At 50.6% G+C, this 18,972-nt stretch overlaps 1 protein-coding gene across 4 annotated transcripts in view; it reads right to left on the bottom strand.

Moving 5' to 3' along the window:
• The window catches only part of MYH14 (myosin heavy chain 14), a 91,204-nt gene that overhangs the window by 57,809 nt on the left and 14,423 nt on the right, over positions 1–18,972 (bottom strand). For all 4 annotated transcript variants that reach the window (XM_082863466.1, XM_082863464.1, XM_082863465.1 and 1 more), the window contains 7 exons: positions 18,940–18,963; positions 17,289–17,381; positions 16,855–16,918; positions 14,167–14,265; positions 13,070–13,210; positions 2,396–2,491; positions 3–121 (listed from right to left, as the gene is read on the bottom strand). In XM_082863466.1, coding sequence (XP_082719592.1) covers positions 3–121; positions 2,396–2,491; positions 13,070–13,210; positions 14,167–14,265; positions 16,855–16,918; positions 17,289–17,381; positions 18,940–18,963 — 636 coding nt within the window. The remainder of the gene's footprint in view (positions 1–2; positions 122–2,395; positions 2,492–13,069; positions 13,211–14,166; positions 14,266–16,854; positions 16,919–17,288; positions 17,382–18,939; positions 18,964–18,972) is intronic.

The raw sequence follows: 18,972 nt of genomic DNA, 5'->3' as shown, positions 1-18,972 counted from the left end.
ACCTGTTCCTTGGTCTGTGCTTTCTGCACGTAGTCCCGGCCAACTTTGATGCGGGGGGTGAGCAGGGCGCGGGAGAAATCTGTCACCCCCAGGCCCAGGAGGCGGCAGAGCTTCTGCGCAGCTGAGGGCGAGAGGCACCAAGATGCGATCAGCACTGGGAGGTGGGGACAGTGCAGAGTGGGGGAGGGGGGAGAGGGTGCCACCCCCCACTGTCGGTGGAACACCGGCCTTTCCCGCTAGAAGCATTATGGGTCCTAAAGGTGTGTGCATTCTCCAGCCCAATAATTCTCCTCCTGGAACCCTAAGTTGGCAAAAATAATTCTGGATGTGGGCAAAGGCTGGACTAGGAGGATGTCCGTCACAGCATTGTTTACAATGGAGAAAACCAGGAAGCAACCTGAACGTCCAACAGCTAGGGATTGGTTAGAGAGTCAGGGTGCATCCATTTGAACAAATGTTCTGCAGTCACCAAATATGATTATTATAAATAATAATTATTTATAACATTATTATTACTAATTAATAATATAAGCATTATAAATAATTATTATTTAATAAATAATCATTATAAATTATTACACGGTACACTTAAGACATGTACATCTCATGATTTGTATGTTTCACTTCCAGTCCATGAAAGAACTGTAAACAAACATTGGATGCCAGTAAATGATATACAGGCTGAAGGGTCTGTACCAATATCTGAGATTTTGAAACGCGCCAGAAGAGGAGACGGATGAACAGAGGATGCAAAGATATTCGATAAAGCAAGTGTAGTAAAGTGTCAGTGGTAGAATCTTGGTGGTGGATCTGAGTGTTCGGTATAAAATTTTTTGAACTTTTCTGTATGTTGGAAAATGTCTCAATAAAATGCTGGGGGAAAACTCTTGGAATAAGAGTTCAGTGAGGTGGCCAAACCTAAAAGAAATCTTTAAAAATTCACTGCTCTTCCCTATTTTTGTAGGAATAAAAAATTGCCAAAATGTTAATAGCTGTTTTGGCAGAAGATGGAGGAAAGGCTGTGTGGGCAGGTGTATTTCTTCTTTCGACTCTGAATTACAATGATCATTAAGAAGTGTTTTTGAGCCTCTATCACTTGCGTCACAGGAAGATAGTTACTACAAATACTCAGCCCCAGCAAAAGAGAAAAACACTGAGGAAGAGACACATTAAAATGTCAACAGTGGTTATTTCTGAGAGGTGATGAGGATTTAAATCAATCTCTCTCTCTCTCTCTCTCTCCCCCTCCCTCTGATGCAATTGCAATTTTTAATTCTTCTACAGTGATTCTGCATTATATGGGAATATTTAAAAACTGAAAAAACAGCATGGAGTACTATGCTGCCAGTAACAGGGTGACTTAACAGGGTTCTAAGCCCTTGGTGTGTACTTTGCCAGCCGGTGGAGCCTGGGGGCTGTTTCTCCAATTGATGTTTGCAAATGCAGAAAAGGAAATACAAGGGATTCCAAAGGAGATTAATTATGCTGACATACAGTTCTCCTCACAGAGCCCAGGTGAAGCAACCCCAGTAGAGTTCTAGTTAATAACCTTGAAAAGTTACCCCCGTTGCATTAAGGGGGTGGGGGGAAAGCAGGTTTCAAAACAGTTTATAAGGTCTGACCCCAATTTTGTAAATCAAACGAATGAGTATGTATAGCACACCTGCTGCGTGTGTGAACCTGGCCCCCAGATGTCACAGGGACAGCTCAGATCAATGACATCGTGAGAGATGCCCCTTCCTTCATATGTTCTGTGTTGCACAGCTTTTGAAAATAGTCCATAGGGTGTCATAATCAGGACAGAAAGCTCTTCCCATCTCGAGGGGAAGGCGGTGTAAAGCAAGATTCCATTTCCGTGATAATTATTTCCACATTGATACAGACGTAGAACAAAGCCCAGAGAGAAATGCCCCCAAAGTGTTAGCAGTAATTATGGGTAATTTCCCTGCCTTTATACTTCCCTGTCTTGCCATATTTTCTTCCCCATTCAGATTGTATTATTTTATAATAATAAAGAAGCAAAGCTATTTCCATTTTGATAAAAAAAGGAATATCAACTATACTTCTGCTGAAAGGCAAAAAAACCCCAAAAGTATATATATGCAGAGCGCAGAGGCCAGGAGGAGATATGGCCAGTGCTAATGCTGGTTTTCTGGGAGGGGCTGGGATGATAGAGGATCCTGCTGTCCGCGCCCCCTTCCACCTTGGCACACTGGTGTTGTTCAAATTTTCAGCAGAGCTCACACTTTTTATAATCAAGAAAAGAGTGGACGGTGTTATTTTGGTAAAGATTCAGCAAGGGCAGGAAATCAGGGTGGTCCTGGATGGGAGGTGGGTCTGGCTGGGAAGGGAGGATGCTCTGTACGTAGGTGGGTAGCAGGCCATGTGGTGGTACCTGTGTTGTCAGGCATGGAGGCTTGATCGGTGTTCCGTTCTCTCTTCAGGACGATGTTGCCAAACTGGAGAACGGCCGAGACCATCCGCAGCATGGCTAAGGGGCAGCAGAGACACAGATCAGCGAGGCTCAGGGTCCTGACATGTGGTCTGAACTAGCCCCTTAGAAATCTAGCTTAAACAAGGACCTACTGTATAGCACAGGGAACTATACTCAATATCTTGTAATAACCTATAATGGAAAAGAATCAGAAAAAGAATAGATATATGTATATGTATGTATAACTGAATCACTTTGCTGTACACCTGAAACTAACACAACATTGTACATTAACTATACTTCAATTTAAAAAAAAGATAATAAAAAAAGAAATCTAGCTTAAAAACCTTATGTCAAATTATACCACCACCTGACACCAAGCAGGTCTTAAATACATGAATGGATAAATGAATTCTGTATTTTATTTTATTTTTTGGCCATACTGCGTGGCACGAGAGATCTCAGTTCGCTGACCAGGGATTGAACCCGCGCCCGCTGCAGTGGAAGAGCGGAGTCATAACCACTGGACCTCCAGGGAAGTCCCTGAATTCTGTATTTTATATTCAAAGTTTGCTTTATCGTCATTTGGTGTCTGCTCATGTCCATTTTATAGAGCAATGCATAGAAGATTTAAAAGGATTTAGAGAAATGAATGAGGAAGATCTTTAGCAATATGGAAAGATTTCTAAAATATCGAGTAAAAAATTCGAGGTGCAGAATGGTATATACGGCAACCACTATCTATGCAAAAAAAAAAGGCAGAAAATGTCAAGGTCAGTCAATTTTCCTTATTCTTGGTAATTATGTTCTATAGCGTCACCTGAAACACTGAATTATCGAATGTGAACAAACGTTCCTATGGGGGAATACAGGTTTGGTTCCTGGGAGCCTCTGGTCACATTTTCATCAACTGATCAATGCATCACCTTGGTTTATGTGTGTTTCTGTTTAAAGACACCTTATCTGATGGGAATGTAAACTGGTGCATCACTATCTAAAACAGTATAGAGGTTCCTCAAAAAACTAAAAATAGAATTGCAGCAATCCCACTCCTGGGCATATACCCAGACAAAATTCTAATTTGAAAAGATACAAGCACCCCTATGTTCACAGCAGCACTATTTACAAAAGCCAAGACACGGAAGCAACCTAAATGTCCATTGACAGATAACTGGATAAAGAAAATGTGGTACATATATACAATGGAATACTACTCAGCCATAAAAAAGAATGAAATAATGCCATTTGCAGCAACATGGATGGACCTAGAGATTATCATAGTAAGTGAAGTAGGTCAGAAAGAGAAAGACAAATATCATATGATATCACTTATATGTGGAACCTAAAATACGACACAAATGAGCATATCAATGAAATTGAAACAGACTCACAGACACGGAGAACAGACTTGTGGTTGCCAAGGGGTAGGGGGGTAGGGGAGGGAAGGAGTGGGAGTTTGGGATTAGCAGATGCAAACTAGTGTATATAGGATGGATAAACAACAAGGTCCTACTGTATAGCACAGGGAACACTCTTCAATATCCTGTGATAAACCATAATGGAAAGAATATGAAAAAGAATACACACACACACACACACACACACACACATATATAACCCAGTCACTTTGGTATACAGCAGAAATTAACACATTGTAAATCAACTATATTTCAATAACATTTTTTTAAAGACATCTTATCTGATATACAGCATTGATTCACACTGAACTCACGACCAACATTCACTACAACTGGAGTCTGAAGGAAGCTCTTCTCACACACGTATTTTCTCTGTAAAGCACATCACAGCCTTCCTGCTCTTAGGGACACCAGACAGCATTAAGCACTACATTTAGGGGGACATTTCAGACAGTGAAATCACCAACCAAAAAGCACCCCAAAAGTGAAAAGCATGGCACTCAACAGACTGTAGAAAGGACAGTGGTTTACAGTATGGGCTGGAACAAGAAGGCTGAATGTCACCCCGTGAGACTTCAGTTGGGTGCACACTGGGCAACTCAAAACTTTCACTCCTCTATGCATGACAGCAATGACCACAAAAGCACCAGGATTGCTGGTTTGGGGGTTACGAATAAATGTCGTGTGTAGGTGAATTCTCCAACTCGGACATCGTAAAAGAAGATCGATTGTATTAATATTTGCACGTCTGCGCAAAGCGGCTAGAAATCTCGCCGTGAGTGGGCAATGCTGCCCCCTAGAGGACGTCTCGGGAACGTGCAGGGGTTGGTTAGCATAGGGATGGGGGCCACCCTGGCAATGTTTCTGGATGCCACAGAGACTGGGCAGGTGGGAACCAGAGGAGTTGCCCTTCTGTATCACAAAGAGTTGCCCACATTCCGTTTGATTGCGAAACGTCCCAGTGGACATTCACGTCTGTGAAATCATGGTTTGGAATGCTCTGAGACTAACCCCAGCAGTTTTATGTATACACACAAAAGTGTTTTGTGTTTGGTTTTAATACACAGTGCATTTTCTAGGAGGATAGTCACTGAGGAATCCGAGGGAAGGCTGGTCTTGGTTTTGTTCAGAACTTATCAAGATTTGGTCATCGCGTCAAAGCCTCCTCGTCTCCACCCGCAAAGCTGCCCGCGGCTTGGAGTGGACCATATAACACGCCTACATCAGGCTGGGCTCCTTGGAGTGGACCATATAACACGCCTACATCAGGCTGGGCTCCTGTCTGCTGCTTTCGAGGTGATGCTTCACACCAGCGCCAACACCCAGCTACCTCATCCACGTTCCTCCTAGAACAGTCTCCATGATTTACGGACTCAAAAGGACACTGATCTATTTTCACTTACTCCGTGCCAGGTCCTGTTCCAAACACTCACAAATGACCTCATGTCACCTTCGGAACAACTCACTGAGTCAAATCCTGCAATAGCATCTTGCGATGGGAAACAGTAAAACCCCCATTTGACAGACAGGGAAACCGAGGCACATTCGGGTAATCAACTTACCCAGGATCACCCAGCTCATAAGCGGCATGGCTGAGACACACCCGGCGGTCTGGCCCTGGGGTCTGTATTCTTAACAGCCGTGCAGCCCTTTCCGTCCCTCTTTTAGCATAAAATCCGGACGTTTGTACGAATGTAGAGCGCACACACAGAAAAGCACACAGAGCACCTCCATGCCGCTCAGTGAGATCTTACAAAACGAACACACCAGTGGGCCAGCCCCTCAGAAGCCCCCTTCTGGCCACTCACTGAACTCGGACAGATGGCACACTCACAGGATTGCAAGGAAGAAGCCAGGTTCAAAAGTGCACGGACTGTACGGGTCTGTTTGTTCCAAATTCAAGAGCGGGCGAAACAACTCCATGTTGTTAGATGCCAACACAATGGTGATGGGGGTTGCGGCGAGGGGAAGGGGCTTGAGGGGGCTTCGAGGTGTGGGTGATATGGGGTGTCACCTGCAGAAATTCCCCTGAGCTGGGCGCTTTGGCACCGCGCTCATTTTCCGGTGTCTGTGCTACGTAAACTTCTGTATAAAGTTTACTTAGGAAAAGGGAGTGGCGGAAGGTGGAGGGGGGAGTCCTTCTGGGAGACCCATGCCAAAAATGCGTAACCCGAATCTAATCACGAGGAAACACACGCACGTTGACAAAACAACTGGTCTGTAATCTCCCCAAGTGTCAAGGTCACGAACGATAAAGACTCAGGACCGGTTCCAGATGGATGGAGAGTAAAGTGTGACGACTAGATGCAACGTGTGTGATCCTGGACTGGGGAAGTGTGTGTGTGTGTGTGTGTGGGTGTGTTTGTTTAACTTAAAAAATTTTTTTTTGCTATAAAGGACATTATTGGGACAGTTGGCATAAGGTCTGTGGATTAGATAACAGCACTAACAGTGCCAATGTTAATTTCCTAATGATGATACTGTACTGTGTTTGTGTCAGAGAATGTTCTTAGGAAATAAGCACAGACAGATTCGGTGGGGGGGGGGCGATAAGATGAGTAATGCCCCCTCTCCGCAAAATGTCCACGGTCTGAATGTTGTGAATGTTACCTTGCAGGGAAAAATAGACTTTACTGATGTGATGAAATTCAGGATCTTAAAACGGGAGATTAATCTTGAATTATCCAGGTGGGTCCGAAACGTAATCATAAGCGTTCGTATAAGAGGGAGGCAGAGGGGGAAGGCCACATGAACAGAGGTTAGAGTGATGCATTTTGGTTTTTTTTTGGCCACGCCGCGTACCTTTCGGGATCTTAGTTCCCCAACCAGGGATCGAACCCAGGCCCTGGCATGAAAGCGCAGAGTCCTAACCACTGGACCACCAGGGGAGTCCCTAGAGTGATGCATTCTGAAGACGCAGAAAAGGGCCATGAGCTAAGGCATATGGGTGGCCTCTGAAAGCTGAAAAAGGCAAGAAAACGAATTCTTCCCAGAGCCTCCAGAAGGGACCAGCTCTGCTGACACCTTGACTTTAACCAGTAGGACTGATTTTTGACTTCTGACCTCCAGAACTGTGAGGGAATAAATGTGTGTTGTTATAAGCCACTACGTTTGTGGTCATTTGTGACAGTGGTCATCGGACATATGAAGGGTGAAGGGATCCCCGGGCTACACCCCTACTCTCGAACAGCTCAGAACAAGTAATCAGAAAGACAGACAAGGATAAAGCAGATGTGGCAAGATGGTAATGTTTGAGGAATCTGGGAGAAGGTATGCAGCGATTCTGTGTACTCTAAAACTTTTCTGTAAATCTGAAATTATTCAAAATAAAGAGGTTAGGGGGCTTCCCTGGTGGCGCAGTGGTTGAGAGTCCACCTGCTGATGCAGGGGACACGGGTTCATGCCCTGGTCCGGGAAGATCCCACATGCCGCGGAGTGGCTGGGCCCGTGAGCCATGGCCGCTGAGCCTGCGCATCCGGAGCCTGTGCTCCGCAACGAGAGAGGCCACAACAGTGAGAGGCCTGCGTACCATAAAAAAATAAAATAAATAAATAAATAAATAAAGAGGTTAGGGGGCTTCCCTGGTGGTCCAGTGGTTGAGACTCACGCTCCCAATGCAGGGGGCCCAGGTTCGATCCCTGGTCAGGGAACTAGATCCCACATGCTGCAACTAAGAGTTTGCATGCCGCAACTAAAGATTCCCCATGCCACAACTAAAAGATCCTGCATGCCACAACTAAAAGGATCTCACATGCTGCAACAAAGATCCCGCGTGCCGCAACTAAGACCCAGCACAGCCAAATAAGTATTTTTTTTAAAAAAAAGAGGTTAAAAAAATCCCTGAAAACAGAAGGGGGGGGGTGTTGGTCACTGGCCTGACAGCTTCAAGAAGCCTTACTCTGAAGGACACACAAGAAACAGCTAACAGAGGTGGCCCCCTGGGAGCCCGGGACACTGGAATGATCATAGACTTTTAGTTCTTTTTGAATTTCATACCCCTTGAAATGTAGTCAAAAAAAAGATCACTGCTGAGAAAAGACTCCGTTTCTGGAATTAGTCAGTGAAATTGCAGTGATGATTCACACCACCTTGTGAATATGTTACAAATATTGAACTGTATACTTGACAATGGCGAATTTTACGGTCCATGAATTCTAGTCCCCCAGGGAAAAAAGATTTTGGTATAGTTTTCGGGGCACGCTGAGGTGTGCAACAAATCTGAATTTTTCCTTTCGCTCTCCATCAGGATCGTAACTCCTTGTGGAAAGTATCTGTTCCTTATTCACCTTCTAACTGTATCCTCTGCATACAGTAAGCACTGCATAAATGTGTTCACGAATGAACTTCAGCTTGCCACTTTGGGGGGAAGAATGCCTTCCACAGTCCCCACTACTTTTGGGATTCAATCTTATCCCTTACCAAGGTCTTCGGCTCCCTGTCCCCGATCCTCCCACCTGCTCCAGCCTCGGGTCCCCTCAGTTACTCCAACCAGCCAGGCCAACCTCTTTAATCCCCGCCAACACCTGACACTCTCTCTTGCCCCCAGGCTTTTGCCCTGGGAGTTCCCTCCCCATAGAGGCGGTCCAGAACCACCTACACCGGCTTAATTCCTGCCTGACCATCGGGGCTCAGCCAAGCGCCGCCTCCTCCAGGGGCTGCCCCGCCCCTTCCGAGACCCCGCCCCCCACCCCCCTGACACGCAGTCACTACTCCATGCACCTTCCAGCCATCGCTCTTCCAGGGGATCAACTTTAATCCACTTGTGTGATTTGATGCTCCCTGGGTCTCAGCGCTCCAGGGGGCAGGGGCTTGTTCTGTCTTGGTCACAGTTCATTTCTCCCAGCGTCTGCAGGGGTCTGGCCCGCAGACTCCATCATGTGTTGAATGAATCGATATACGAATGAACAAATGGCCGAGAGTTAACTAGTGGGGGGTACATTACTGAGGCGTGACCTGGGGCAACCAGTGGCCTCCTGGGCCTAGGTTTCCCCTGCTGGGCAGTGGGAGGGGCTGGGCGGCGGGGGGGGGGGGTCAGGGGGCTGGGGTGTCGGGAACAGCCCAGGGTCCCAGAAACGCTGGGAGGTTTTGCGGCAGGGCAGCGAGGTACCTCCCAAAAGATAAATAAATGAGCACATTTCCTGATAGACTCACAAAGGCATCATCACCCCTAACAAACCGGATGATTATTCATCCTTAACATCAGCTCAGACCCGACTCAGACTCGAGTTCCCCCGGTGGCCTTTTACGGTTGGCTTCGGAACCTGCGTGGGTTCCAAGCACCCGGCGAACCTGACGCCTGAGGGGTTGGCAGTCAGCTCCGGCTGTTGACTTCAACCCAGCCGGCAGTAAGCAAGCCCCAACCTGCACGGGCGGGGGCGCGGGGCTGGCGAGGCTACGACGGCCTCACGTGACAGGAGCTCACCTCCCTGCGCGCTAGGCTGCCTGTTCCACCTCCCTAGTGGCATTGACGGCGCCAACGTGGATGGGAAGTGAGGAGGGGCGTGGAGGTCCTGCTTCCACTGGCCCCGAACGCTCTCTGCCCTGGGCTTCCCGTGGGCGACCCAGAGGCGCCCACCTGCCTCTCTGGAAACGGATCACGGGCTGGCTTTGGAGTCAGACCCGGGTTCCACCACCACCTCATCAAAGGCAGTGAGTCCTATAGGGCAGACACCCCACCTCCCTGGACCTCTGTGTCCTTCTTTCTTTTTGGCCATGCCATGAGGCTTGTGGGAGCTTAGTTTCCCGACCAGGGATCGAACCCAGGGCCATCCCTAACCTACGAGTCCTAACCACTGGACCGCCAAGGAACTCCCCATCTCTGTCTCCTCTTTCTTCCAAAGGAGAGTCTAGAAAAAAGGTGACCGGCTGGCTCCACTCCTTGGAAGTGAGACACAAAATCACACTGTTATGAGACCCCATCCACCTGCCACACCAGCAAAAGCAAAAAAGCTGACAACAGTGGTTGCTGACAACCATGTCGGGGGAACAGGTGCTCCAGACACAGGGTGGGAGAAACTGGAAACTAGCGCCACCTTCTGGACAGCGGCGAGGTCGATTCAGTACAATTTAAAAAAACAGAGTGGGGTTGGGGGAAGGGAAAGGGGCTGGGGGTTAGAGCTGAAAGCCAAGAAGTCATGAGCCCGTTAACTGCTGGATCTGGTGCCAGGTTCCTGGGGGAGGGGTGGGGGGTTCACGACCCTCTGCTCTCTACTTGCATACCTGTTTGAAAGGTTCCGTAAGAAAAAGGTAAAAAGCAAAATTATTCAGCAGTAAAAAGGAAGGAAGCACGGATACATACGACCACATGGATGAAACTTCAAACCATCATGTCGAGGGAAGAAAGCCAACCACAGAGGATCATATATTGTATGATTCCATCTATATGAAAGGTCCCGGATAAGTAAATCCATAGACACAGGAAGCAGATCTGTGGTTGCCAGGGGCTGGCATTGGAAAACCAGCAGACGACCGCAAAGGGGAACAAGTTATCTTCTTGGGTCACTGAAAATGTTCTAAAATTGATTGTGGGGATGGCTGCACAGCTCTGAAGGTACTAAAAGCCACTGGCTTGTATTTGGCCACGCCACAGGGCCTGCGGGATCTTAGTTCCCCAACCAGGGATCGAACCTGGGCCCTTGGCAGTGAAAGTGCGGAGTCCTAACCCCTGGACTGCCAGGGAATTCCCTGACATATAATTTGAATAGGTAAATGTTTTGGTATGTGAATGATATCTCAATAAGGCTGTTAGAGTTCCGTGAAAGCCGGATAAAACCAAAAACTGCACCTCTCCTTGGACTCAGTATTTTGTGGCTTAAGAACTGATCCTGCAGTTCTGTTCGCCCACGAGCACAAAGATCTACTTATAAGGATATTCCTGGCACTTTTTGATTCCAACAGCAATAGGAGGCAGTCACCTGAAGGGTGTGTCTGCAAGGGACAGACGGGTTACAAGAATCACAGTTCATCTAAACAGTGAAACCTTCTGCAACCACAAAAAAACCTGAAATTCACCTATACCTACAAAACCAGAATGACTGCCAAACACGCTGTTTGGTGGGAAAAGTAGGGGACAAAGCCCACGCTAGCACGGGGGGTGATGAGCTGAGCGTTCTACCCCAGTGCCGCCCAGGACCCAGGCCAGGGTGCGGGGCCTGATATGCCAGGTGTTTTCGTTGTTACTTGGTCCCTCTGAGCGGGTACTGGGAGGAAGGTCAGGGAGGTGGGGCCCATCTGGATCAACCACTGTGCAGGAACTTTTAAATCAGGAGAGAAATACAGTAACATCTTTTTTTTGGGGGGGGGTGGGCGGGCAGCATGCAGGATCTCAGTTCTCCCACCAGGGATTGAACCCATGCCCCCTGCAGTGGAAGCGCAGAGTCTTAGCCACTGGACCACCAGGGAAGTCCCAGAAATTCGGTAACATTTTGATCCACATTACAGAAGAACATCAGCCCTGGGGCTGGAGAATAATGTGTGTCTTTTCTTACATGTCTGAAATATTTCTGGCAGGAGATGCAGGAAACTTAACAGTGGAAAACTGGGCTCAGAGGGGCCCAGGGCGACTCGGTTTTCACACGATGACCTTTGATCATATTCAGATTATGTCACTACATGCCGACGGTGCTGCAAAATTTTTGTTTCGGGACTGGAAAAATTGGAGCTGCTACCCGCGCCCACCACATGGCAGGAGGGTTACTTGAGGTGACCTGTGTCAGGAGGGCAGGCGGTACCTGAGGGGCTCAGGCCCCCACTGTGGCCTCCATCTGAATTTGTTTGTCAGTTGCCCAGGGAGGAGCAGGGCAGTTACGCAACCCGTGGTTGGGAAATCTAGCAGGGAGGCCTGGGACCCTGTGTCAATATGCCTGAGGACGCTGGCCCGTTTGCTGCCTGGGTGGACAGCCAACCTGGCACTGGGTCTCCAGCCCTCCCCATTGGCCCTGGAGCCCACAGTGGCTCCCGAGGCCTTCCGCAGCCCCAGAGACCAGAGGAGAATGAGACCCAGCCCCGGACCCGCTCAGAACTGGAAATCAAGGTCTCCACGGGACTGGTGAAAGGAATCACAATTCATCCAGACAATGAAATGCCAGGTAGCCGGAAAAAAGACTGAGATTTCCCCCTCTATGTGCGCATAATGGGTTGAATCGTGTCCCCCTACTCCCTCCAAAAATACATTAAAATCCTAATGCCTGGGACCTCTCAGAATGTGACCTGATTTGGGTATTGGGTCGTTGCAGCTGTAATTATTTAAGTTAAGATGAGATCACACGGGAGTGCGGTGGCCCCTAATCCAAAATGACGGGTGTCCCATAAAAGGGGAGATTTGCATACAGATGCTTGGGCAGGGAGGCGGGCACACCGCATGAAGCTGAAGGCGGAGGTCAGGTGACGTTTCTAACAAGGAAACCACCAGAAGTTAGGGGAGGGGAAGACAACAGATTCTCCCAGGACCGACCAACCCCACCAACACCTCGATCTTGGACTTCTGGCCTCCAGACCTGGGACATGATCAATTTCACTTGTTTAAGGCACTCGGTTTATGGTGCTTTGTGATGGCAGCCCTGGCAAACGAATACAGTACTGCAACGGAACTACTGTCAAAATGTACTGTTTGGTGAGAAAGGTGGGGGGCAAAGCAGCAGAACACAGATAATGAGCTGAGTATTTCACCCCAGTGCCCCCGAGCCCAGACCAACCAAGGAAGACCCTGGGCCAGGGGCAGGGTCTTCCCTGCACCCTCGCTTCAGCCTCCTCCTGCCCTCCAGTCCATCCTCCACACGGCCCAGAGCTGCTCCTCCACGGCTCCCAGCCCTCCCATGGCTCCCCAGTGCCCTCAGGACAAATCCCAGCCCCTCAGGCTGGCATTTGAGACCCCACCTGCCTCTGTGGCTCCATCTCCCCACTCCCCTGGGTCACCCACTAATTGAATCCATTCGAGAAGTTTCAATTCCTCAAACATGCCACACCTTTCCTGCCTCAGGGCTTTTGCACACGCTGTTTCCCCCTGCCTAGACCGCTCTTCCCAGATAGCACCAATGCTCACACCTTCGGCTCTCCAGGCCTTTGCGCAAACATCACCATCTCAGTGTGTCCTTCCCGATCCCCTACTTAAAGCTTCCTCCTTCCTCCGTTCCCTGTTTTAGTTTTCAAACCAAGCAATGAATGGCCAGGTGTCCACCCCCATCCTTCATGGGGGGCCCTGGGCTCATGGCTCACTCACAGGTGATTTCCTCGTGGGTGAATCCCAGGACCCGCAGGGACTCCAGTGTCTCCTGGAAGAGCTCACGCTCCTGGCCCGGAGAGGATGATGGCCCGTTGGTCAGGAAGCGGTAGTGGGAGAACGGCTCCAGGAGGAGGTCGGCTGTAGGAATAACGGGGGGAGGCCAAGGTCAAGAATGAGCTGTAGAGTCAGACTCAAGTCCCGGCTTCCTCAATAGCCACCCCAGGAAGAGCATCACTTCCCCACTAGGAACCTCGGTCTCCTCCTCTGTCAAATGAGTGGGGATCCAGTCTTCAAGGGTTTGGTGGGAAGGGCCAGGCGTGAAGTGGGTACTTAGCACATATTAGACCTTTCCTCTTCCCTCCTTCCATAATGATCCTCAAGTCGCAGAGTTGCCCAGAGAAGGCAGGAGCCGCCCACTGGCAGAAGCAACAGGGCTGCGGGTGCCTGAGTTAGCAGAAGCCATGGGACAGGAGGGGTCGATGGCACAGGGTTCGGAAGCCACCGTAAGCAGGAGGCTGGGTGCGGAGGGGCCAGGAGGCGGCCCAAGCTACAGGGTGGAAGAAGCCAGAATGACAGGGAGCCACAGGGCAGCGGGGCCACTGTAGACGAGACAGCCTTGGGGTGTTTCCACAGCCAGAGGGCTGGAGGAGCACAGAGCAGGAGACAGAAGGAGTCTCAGGCAGGAGCCACGAGGCAGCAGGAGCCTACAAGCCACGCAAACCACGATCTTCGGGAACCACGAGATGGCAAAGCTGGAGTTGTTACAGCACCCGCTGGAGTAAGCAGAGCCCCGGAGTTTCAGGAGAGAAGTGACTGTGGGCAGGCGACACGTGGCCACGTAGCTGGCATGAGCAAGACCCGGGAGACAGCGGGAACCAGAGGGCAGCAGAGTCTGGGGGTAGCAGGAGTCGAGAGGCGGCAGAAACCAGGGGCGGTGGGATCCGGGAGGCGAGAGAATCCACCACCCAGCAGGAGCCTGACACAAAGCAGGTGCTTGACAAAGGTTAGTGCCTCCCATGTCCTCCGCCCCAGGGGGTCCACACGCGGCTACCACCCAGACCCCCGGGAGGGGTGGGGAACCACTGGACACTAACCCTTGAGCTGCTCCCCGGCGCCTCCCAGCAGCTGGTAGAAGATGTGGAAGCTGCATTCGTCCTTGGCCTGGCGGATGGCCCTCGACTTCTCCAGCAGGTCTGGGCGGGGGGTGAGTTAAGGTGCTACATGGAGGGGAACCCCCTGCTATCCCGTGGAACAGTGGAGTCACTCATAGCCCCGGCTGGCGACCTGGTCGCTAACTGGACCAGTGGCTTTCGACATGTGTCACTTAAGCCTCAAGCCTTAGTTTCCTCATCTGTGCAAGGGGCCCGATACTAACACCCGTCCATGAGTCTATGAGGTGCTGTCGGGGTAAATGAGTTATTATGTGTCAAACACTGAAGCTGTGCCTGGTTTTTCGTTACCAAGGATAAGAATACCTCCTGCTGTCATGACCCTCTCAGCCTCAGTTTCCCCGTATGACTACTGGGGCTCTCAGCTTCTCCCTCTGGGAAAGCCACATGGCACGTTTACACACTGAAAATTGGTGAGACGCCTTAAAGGAAAATAAAACATCTGATAATTGGTGTAGCCGTCTGTGTCCTTCACTCAGGGACCTCCGAGCACATATTGTGCACAACTGTCATAATGCAGGACCTGCCTTGGGGAGCCTCGCCCAAGATGGACTGCAAACCATTGACCCAAAACCCTGGGGCGCTAACCTGCTTGGGTGAGACAGGGAGGACCCACGGGAGGAGGTCCCACAGGGCAAGGTGGGGTGAAGGGAGCATGCACAACCTGTGAGACCCTGGGTGATGACAGCCCCGAGCCTCGTTTTCCTCATCTGTGAAATGGGATAACAGCATCTGCCTCACAGGGTTACAGAGACGAGGAACTGAGTTAACATATGGAGAGTTCTCAAGACACTGCTAGGCACGCAGTAAACCCTCAAGAAATGTTGGACATGCTGATGCTGGTGTGAGGGGTCAGGCCAAGCCCGGGATCCATCTGTTTGACCCCGGGGGTGGCACCTGCCCCGCGAACACCAATGACCACAGGCTGGTCATTGGCCCCGAGGCAGAGACAGCCAGGAAGGAGGGCCGTGCCTGGTGGGGGCAGCCCCAACTGGATGGGGAGTGTGGATGGGAGAAAGTTAGCGTTTGGAAGCAGGCAGAGAAGACTCCGGGGTCCGTGGAGGCCTGGGATGGCAGGATGGATGGGGCAGGGAGAGCCGTGAGCTCTAAGAAGTTGTGTGAGCAGGAACCGTGATGCAGAGGGGTGACGGGCCGCAGGAACTGTGGGGATCAGAAGCTGGTGGCGGCAGGGGACATGAGGCCTTGAGCCCAAGGAAGAAGTTACCAGGTGGCAGCAGAGTCCATGGGGCCCAGCTGCTTGACAGCGAGATCCCTGTTTCCTTACTCCCTAAGCCCTCTTAGGAAAAACCCTTCACCAACACACTGCTTCTCAACCCTCCCCCCACCCCCCGACTACGGGGGGTGGGGGGAGACAGTGAGCTTAGATACCGAGGGGATGGGGATGTGATTTGTTATGAATATCAATATTAACATTATAAGGACACTGCTAATCTAATCATTCATTCCTAATAATGATAGCTCATTCTTTTTTTTTTTTTTTCCTCCGTGCCACACTGCTTGTGGGATCTTAGTTCCCCGACCAGGCAGGGACGGAACCCGGGCTCTCGGCAGTGAGAGCGCCGGGTCCTAACCACTGGGCCGCCAGGGAGTTCCCAGAGAGCTCATGCTTGAGTGCTTACGATGTGGCAGGGGCCACGCTAAGAACCTGCCTCACTTCAGACCCTTCCAGAGTAGGTTCAACGATCCGTCCCCTTCTACAGAGGGGGAAACTGAAGCCCGGAGAGGTCAAATCACGTGCTCAAGAGCCTCAAAGCGTCAGAGCTGGGTTCGAAAGCGGGTGGGTGTGATTTCTTCGCTCGTTCTCTTAAGCTCTGCACTCCTGGAGCTTCTGGGTTTTATCTTTTAAATTCCTACCGAGCATGTGTGGGAAAGGTCTGACACAGCTGGCCTGAGCCAGCCGGCCTGCAAGGCCCGCCTCTGGCTGGTGTCTGGGAATCTGGATTTCGGGAGGGTTCCCAGCCTTCCTTGGCTGATAGGAGGGGCTCCCTGCACCTAAACTATTTGTGCAAAACAACATGGTTTCTTCTGAACACCCGCTTTCCTTCAGGGACTCCGGAATTTGGGTACGTGCCAGGGAGAGGGTGCCTATGTGATCAGCCCCCAGTAAAAACCCTGGGCACGGAGTCGCTGATGAGCATGCCTGGTAGAAAACATTTCACACGTGTTGGCATACCTGGGAATTAAGCATGTCCCGTGTGACTCCATGGGGCAAGGCCTCTGCCCCCCCACCCATTCAGCCCCACACGCCTTCCCCTTTTGCTGCCTGCGCTCGCGACCTTTCTCTATGGTTAAGTCATAGCCGACCCTCCGCCCCATAGCGAGGCTGGGCTGGCCTTCTCCTAAAAGCTCCGGGAGGCCCTGCCCTCCTCCCTTCATGTGGAGATGCTGCCTCTGCCCCTTCCTGAGGTTGTAGGATCCTTCCCCTTGTGCAGAGGGGGAAACTGAGGCACAGTTTCTGAGCTGCAGGGAGCCAGGTTTCCCGACGAGTGTGGACGCCTGTTTTCCGTAAGCGGTGAGATCCCAAGAGCCACCCTCCTTGGCTGCCACCCCTCGTCCCCCCACCAGGCACCCCTCCGGGCGGTGAGAGGATACAAGTCTCGATGTTGGCGCCCACGATGTACCCGGCAACGTCGAAGTTGATGCGGATGAATTTGCCCTGCGAGGGAAGCGGGTGGAGGGACTTAGCCAAGGATCCCGTGGGCCTAGAGAGCACCGCCAACCCACACTCACCCCTCCCAGAGCCAGGGCTGCCTCTTGCTTTCTCCCTCCACTGAACCCCACTCCAATCGTGAGGTTCCAGTTCGGGGGGCAGTTCCTAGGGGAATTCAAGGTCCAGGCCCCTTTGACTTCTTTCTTTGGGACCCAGGTCCCCAGCTCCTTCATCCCTCAGACCTAGGAGCCATGGCCCCCAGGCCCCTCCTCCTTCAACAGACCCATACATCCTGCCTCCCCTCCCCCATCCTCCTAAACTCCCAGCTCCTGTTTCACTGACTCAGGCCCAGGAACCGCCCTCCCCCAGCACTCACAAATCGGGAGGAGTTGTCATTCTTTACTGTCTTGGCGTTGCCAAAGGCCTCCAGGATGGGGTTGGCCTGAAGAAGCTGCCGCTCCAGCTCACCCTGCAGGGGCGCGGGGGAGGACCCGTCAGTGGGGGGAGGGGGGTTGGCCCAGCTGTAAGGGGGGGTGGGTCTGGGTCACAGCTGGCTGAGTGTCTGTGTGTGGGGGGCCTTTGTGTGTCCGGGTGTGTGCCCTCTTTCCCGCATCTGGGTCTTGCCCTTCAGTCTACTGGGAAGGGAACAAGGAAACATCTGAGGAAACATCTCCAGGATACATTGTTAGTGGAAACAAAACAAAACAAAAAGCACGCTGCAGGAAAATACCTACAGTGTGATCCCATTAATAAAAAATAAACTGAGGGAAAAGCACACCACAAAACAGGACTCCTATTTCTATAAGGATAGACACGTCAGTAAACATTTGAGAAAGGCCTGCAAGGATACACACCAAACTGTCAACAGCATAAGACACTCCAAGGAAGGAGGACTGAGAGAAGGATTTCACTTTATCTGATTGTTGTTGTTGTTACAGTGAATATGTACTCATGTATCACTTGTAGAATTAAAGAAACATCTACACCATCCATGTACTGCTTCAAACTGTTTGGGAGCTTGGTAGTCTCCTCCCCCAGTCAGGCTGATCCATGGGTAGGGATTTTTTATTGATTTATTTTTTTAAGATAGGAACCTTTTTTTAAAATTGAAGTATAGTTGACTTATAATATTGTGTTAGTTTCAGGTATACAGCAGGATGATATGGTTATACATATATATGTATATACCTATATTCTTCTTTTTCCGATTCTTATCCATTATAGTTCATTACAAGATATTAAATATAGTTCCCTGTTCTATACAGTAAATCCTTGTTGTTTATCTATTTTATACATGGTAATGTGCATCTTTTCATCCTCTACTCCCAGTTTATCCCTCCCCCCACCCCCATGGGTAGGGATCTTATTCTGAACGTCCCTACAGCCACCTCAGTGGCAGAGCCAGGAACATAGTAGGTGCTCAGTCAACAGCAATCCCCTTCCCCTCCTTCCTAGCCAGGCTCTCAAAGACACCAACTATTTCTTCAAATGCCCTGTGAGCCCTCAGACACTAGCCTGAGCTGGGTGTACACATCAAGCCTACCGTAAGTATCAGTGTGGGTCTGTGGGTTGTGTGAACTCGTGGTGTCTGTGGGCTCTGTCTACACAAATTTAGCAGATCAACAATAAATGGCAGTTTGGGCCTCTGGGTTGTTTCGCATTGGGATCTGTGGCCAGTCTGCACAGACACAGTAGGGCTAACAGAAACGGCTGTGTGGTTGGGGTCTGCACATGTGCGGCAGGACCACACTGAATGGCAGCATGGGCCCTAGGTGTGTGCATGCAGGAGGGCTGCCGTAAGCAACAGTGCGGTGAGGGGGGCCTGTGTGCACACGGCAGGGTTGTGTGAAATGGCAGCGTGGGGCTGGGCGTGCACAGCACGGGACTGTCATAAGTGGCAATGTGGCTTCCTGGCAGGGGTGCCCATTGGTGTCTGAGGGGGCCCTGTCTGCCAGGAAGACTGTGGTTTGGGGTGACCCAGGTGGTATGAGGGGTGACAGGACTCGAGGCGATTCCCCACTACTCACATAAGACACGGTGTTGGTGGAGGCCTGAGGAAG

The sequence above is a fragment of the Leucopleurus acutus genome (genome assembly GCF_964270905.1).
Source record: "Leucopleurus acutus genome assembly, chromosome: 20".
NCBI classification, from domain to species: domain Eukaryota; kingdom Metazoa; phylum Chordata; class Mammalia; order Artiodactyla; family Delphinidae; genus Leucopleurus; species Leucopleurus acutus.
This window is presented reverse-complemented; position numbering and strand designations above follow the sequence as displayed.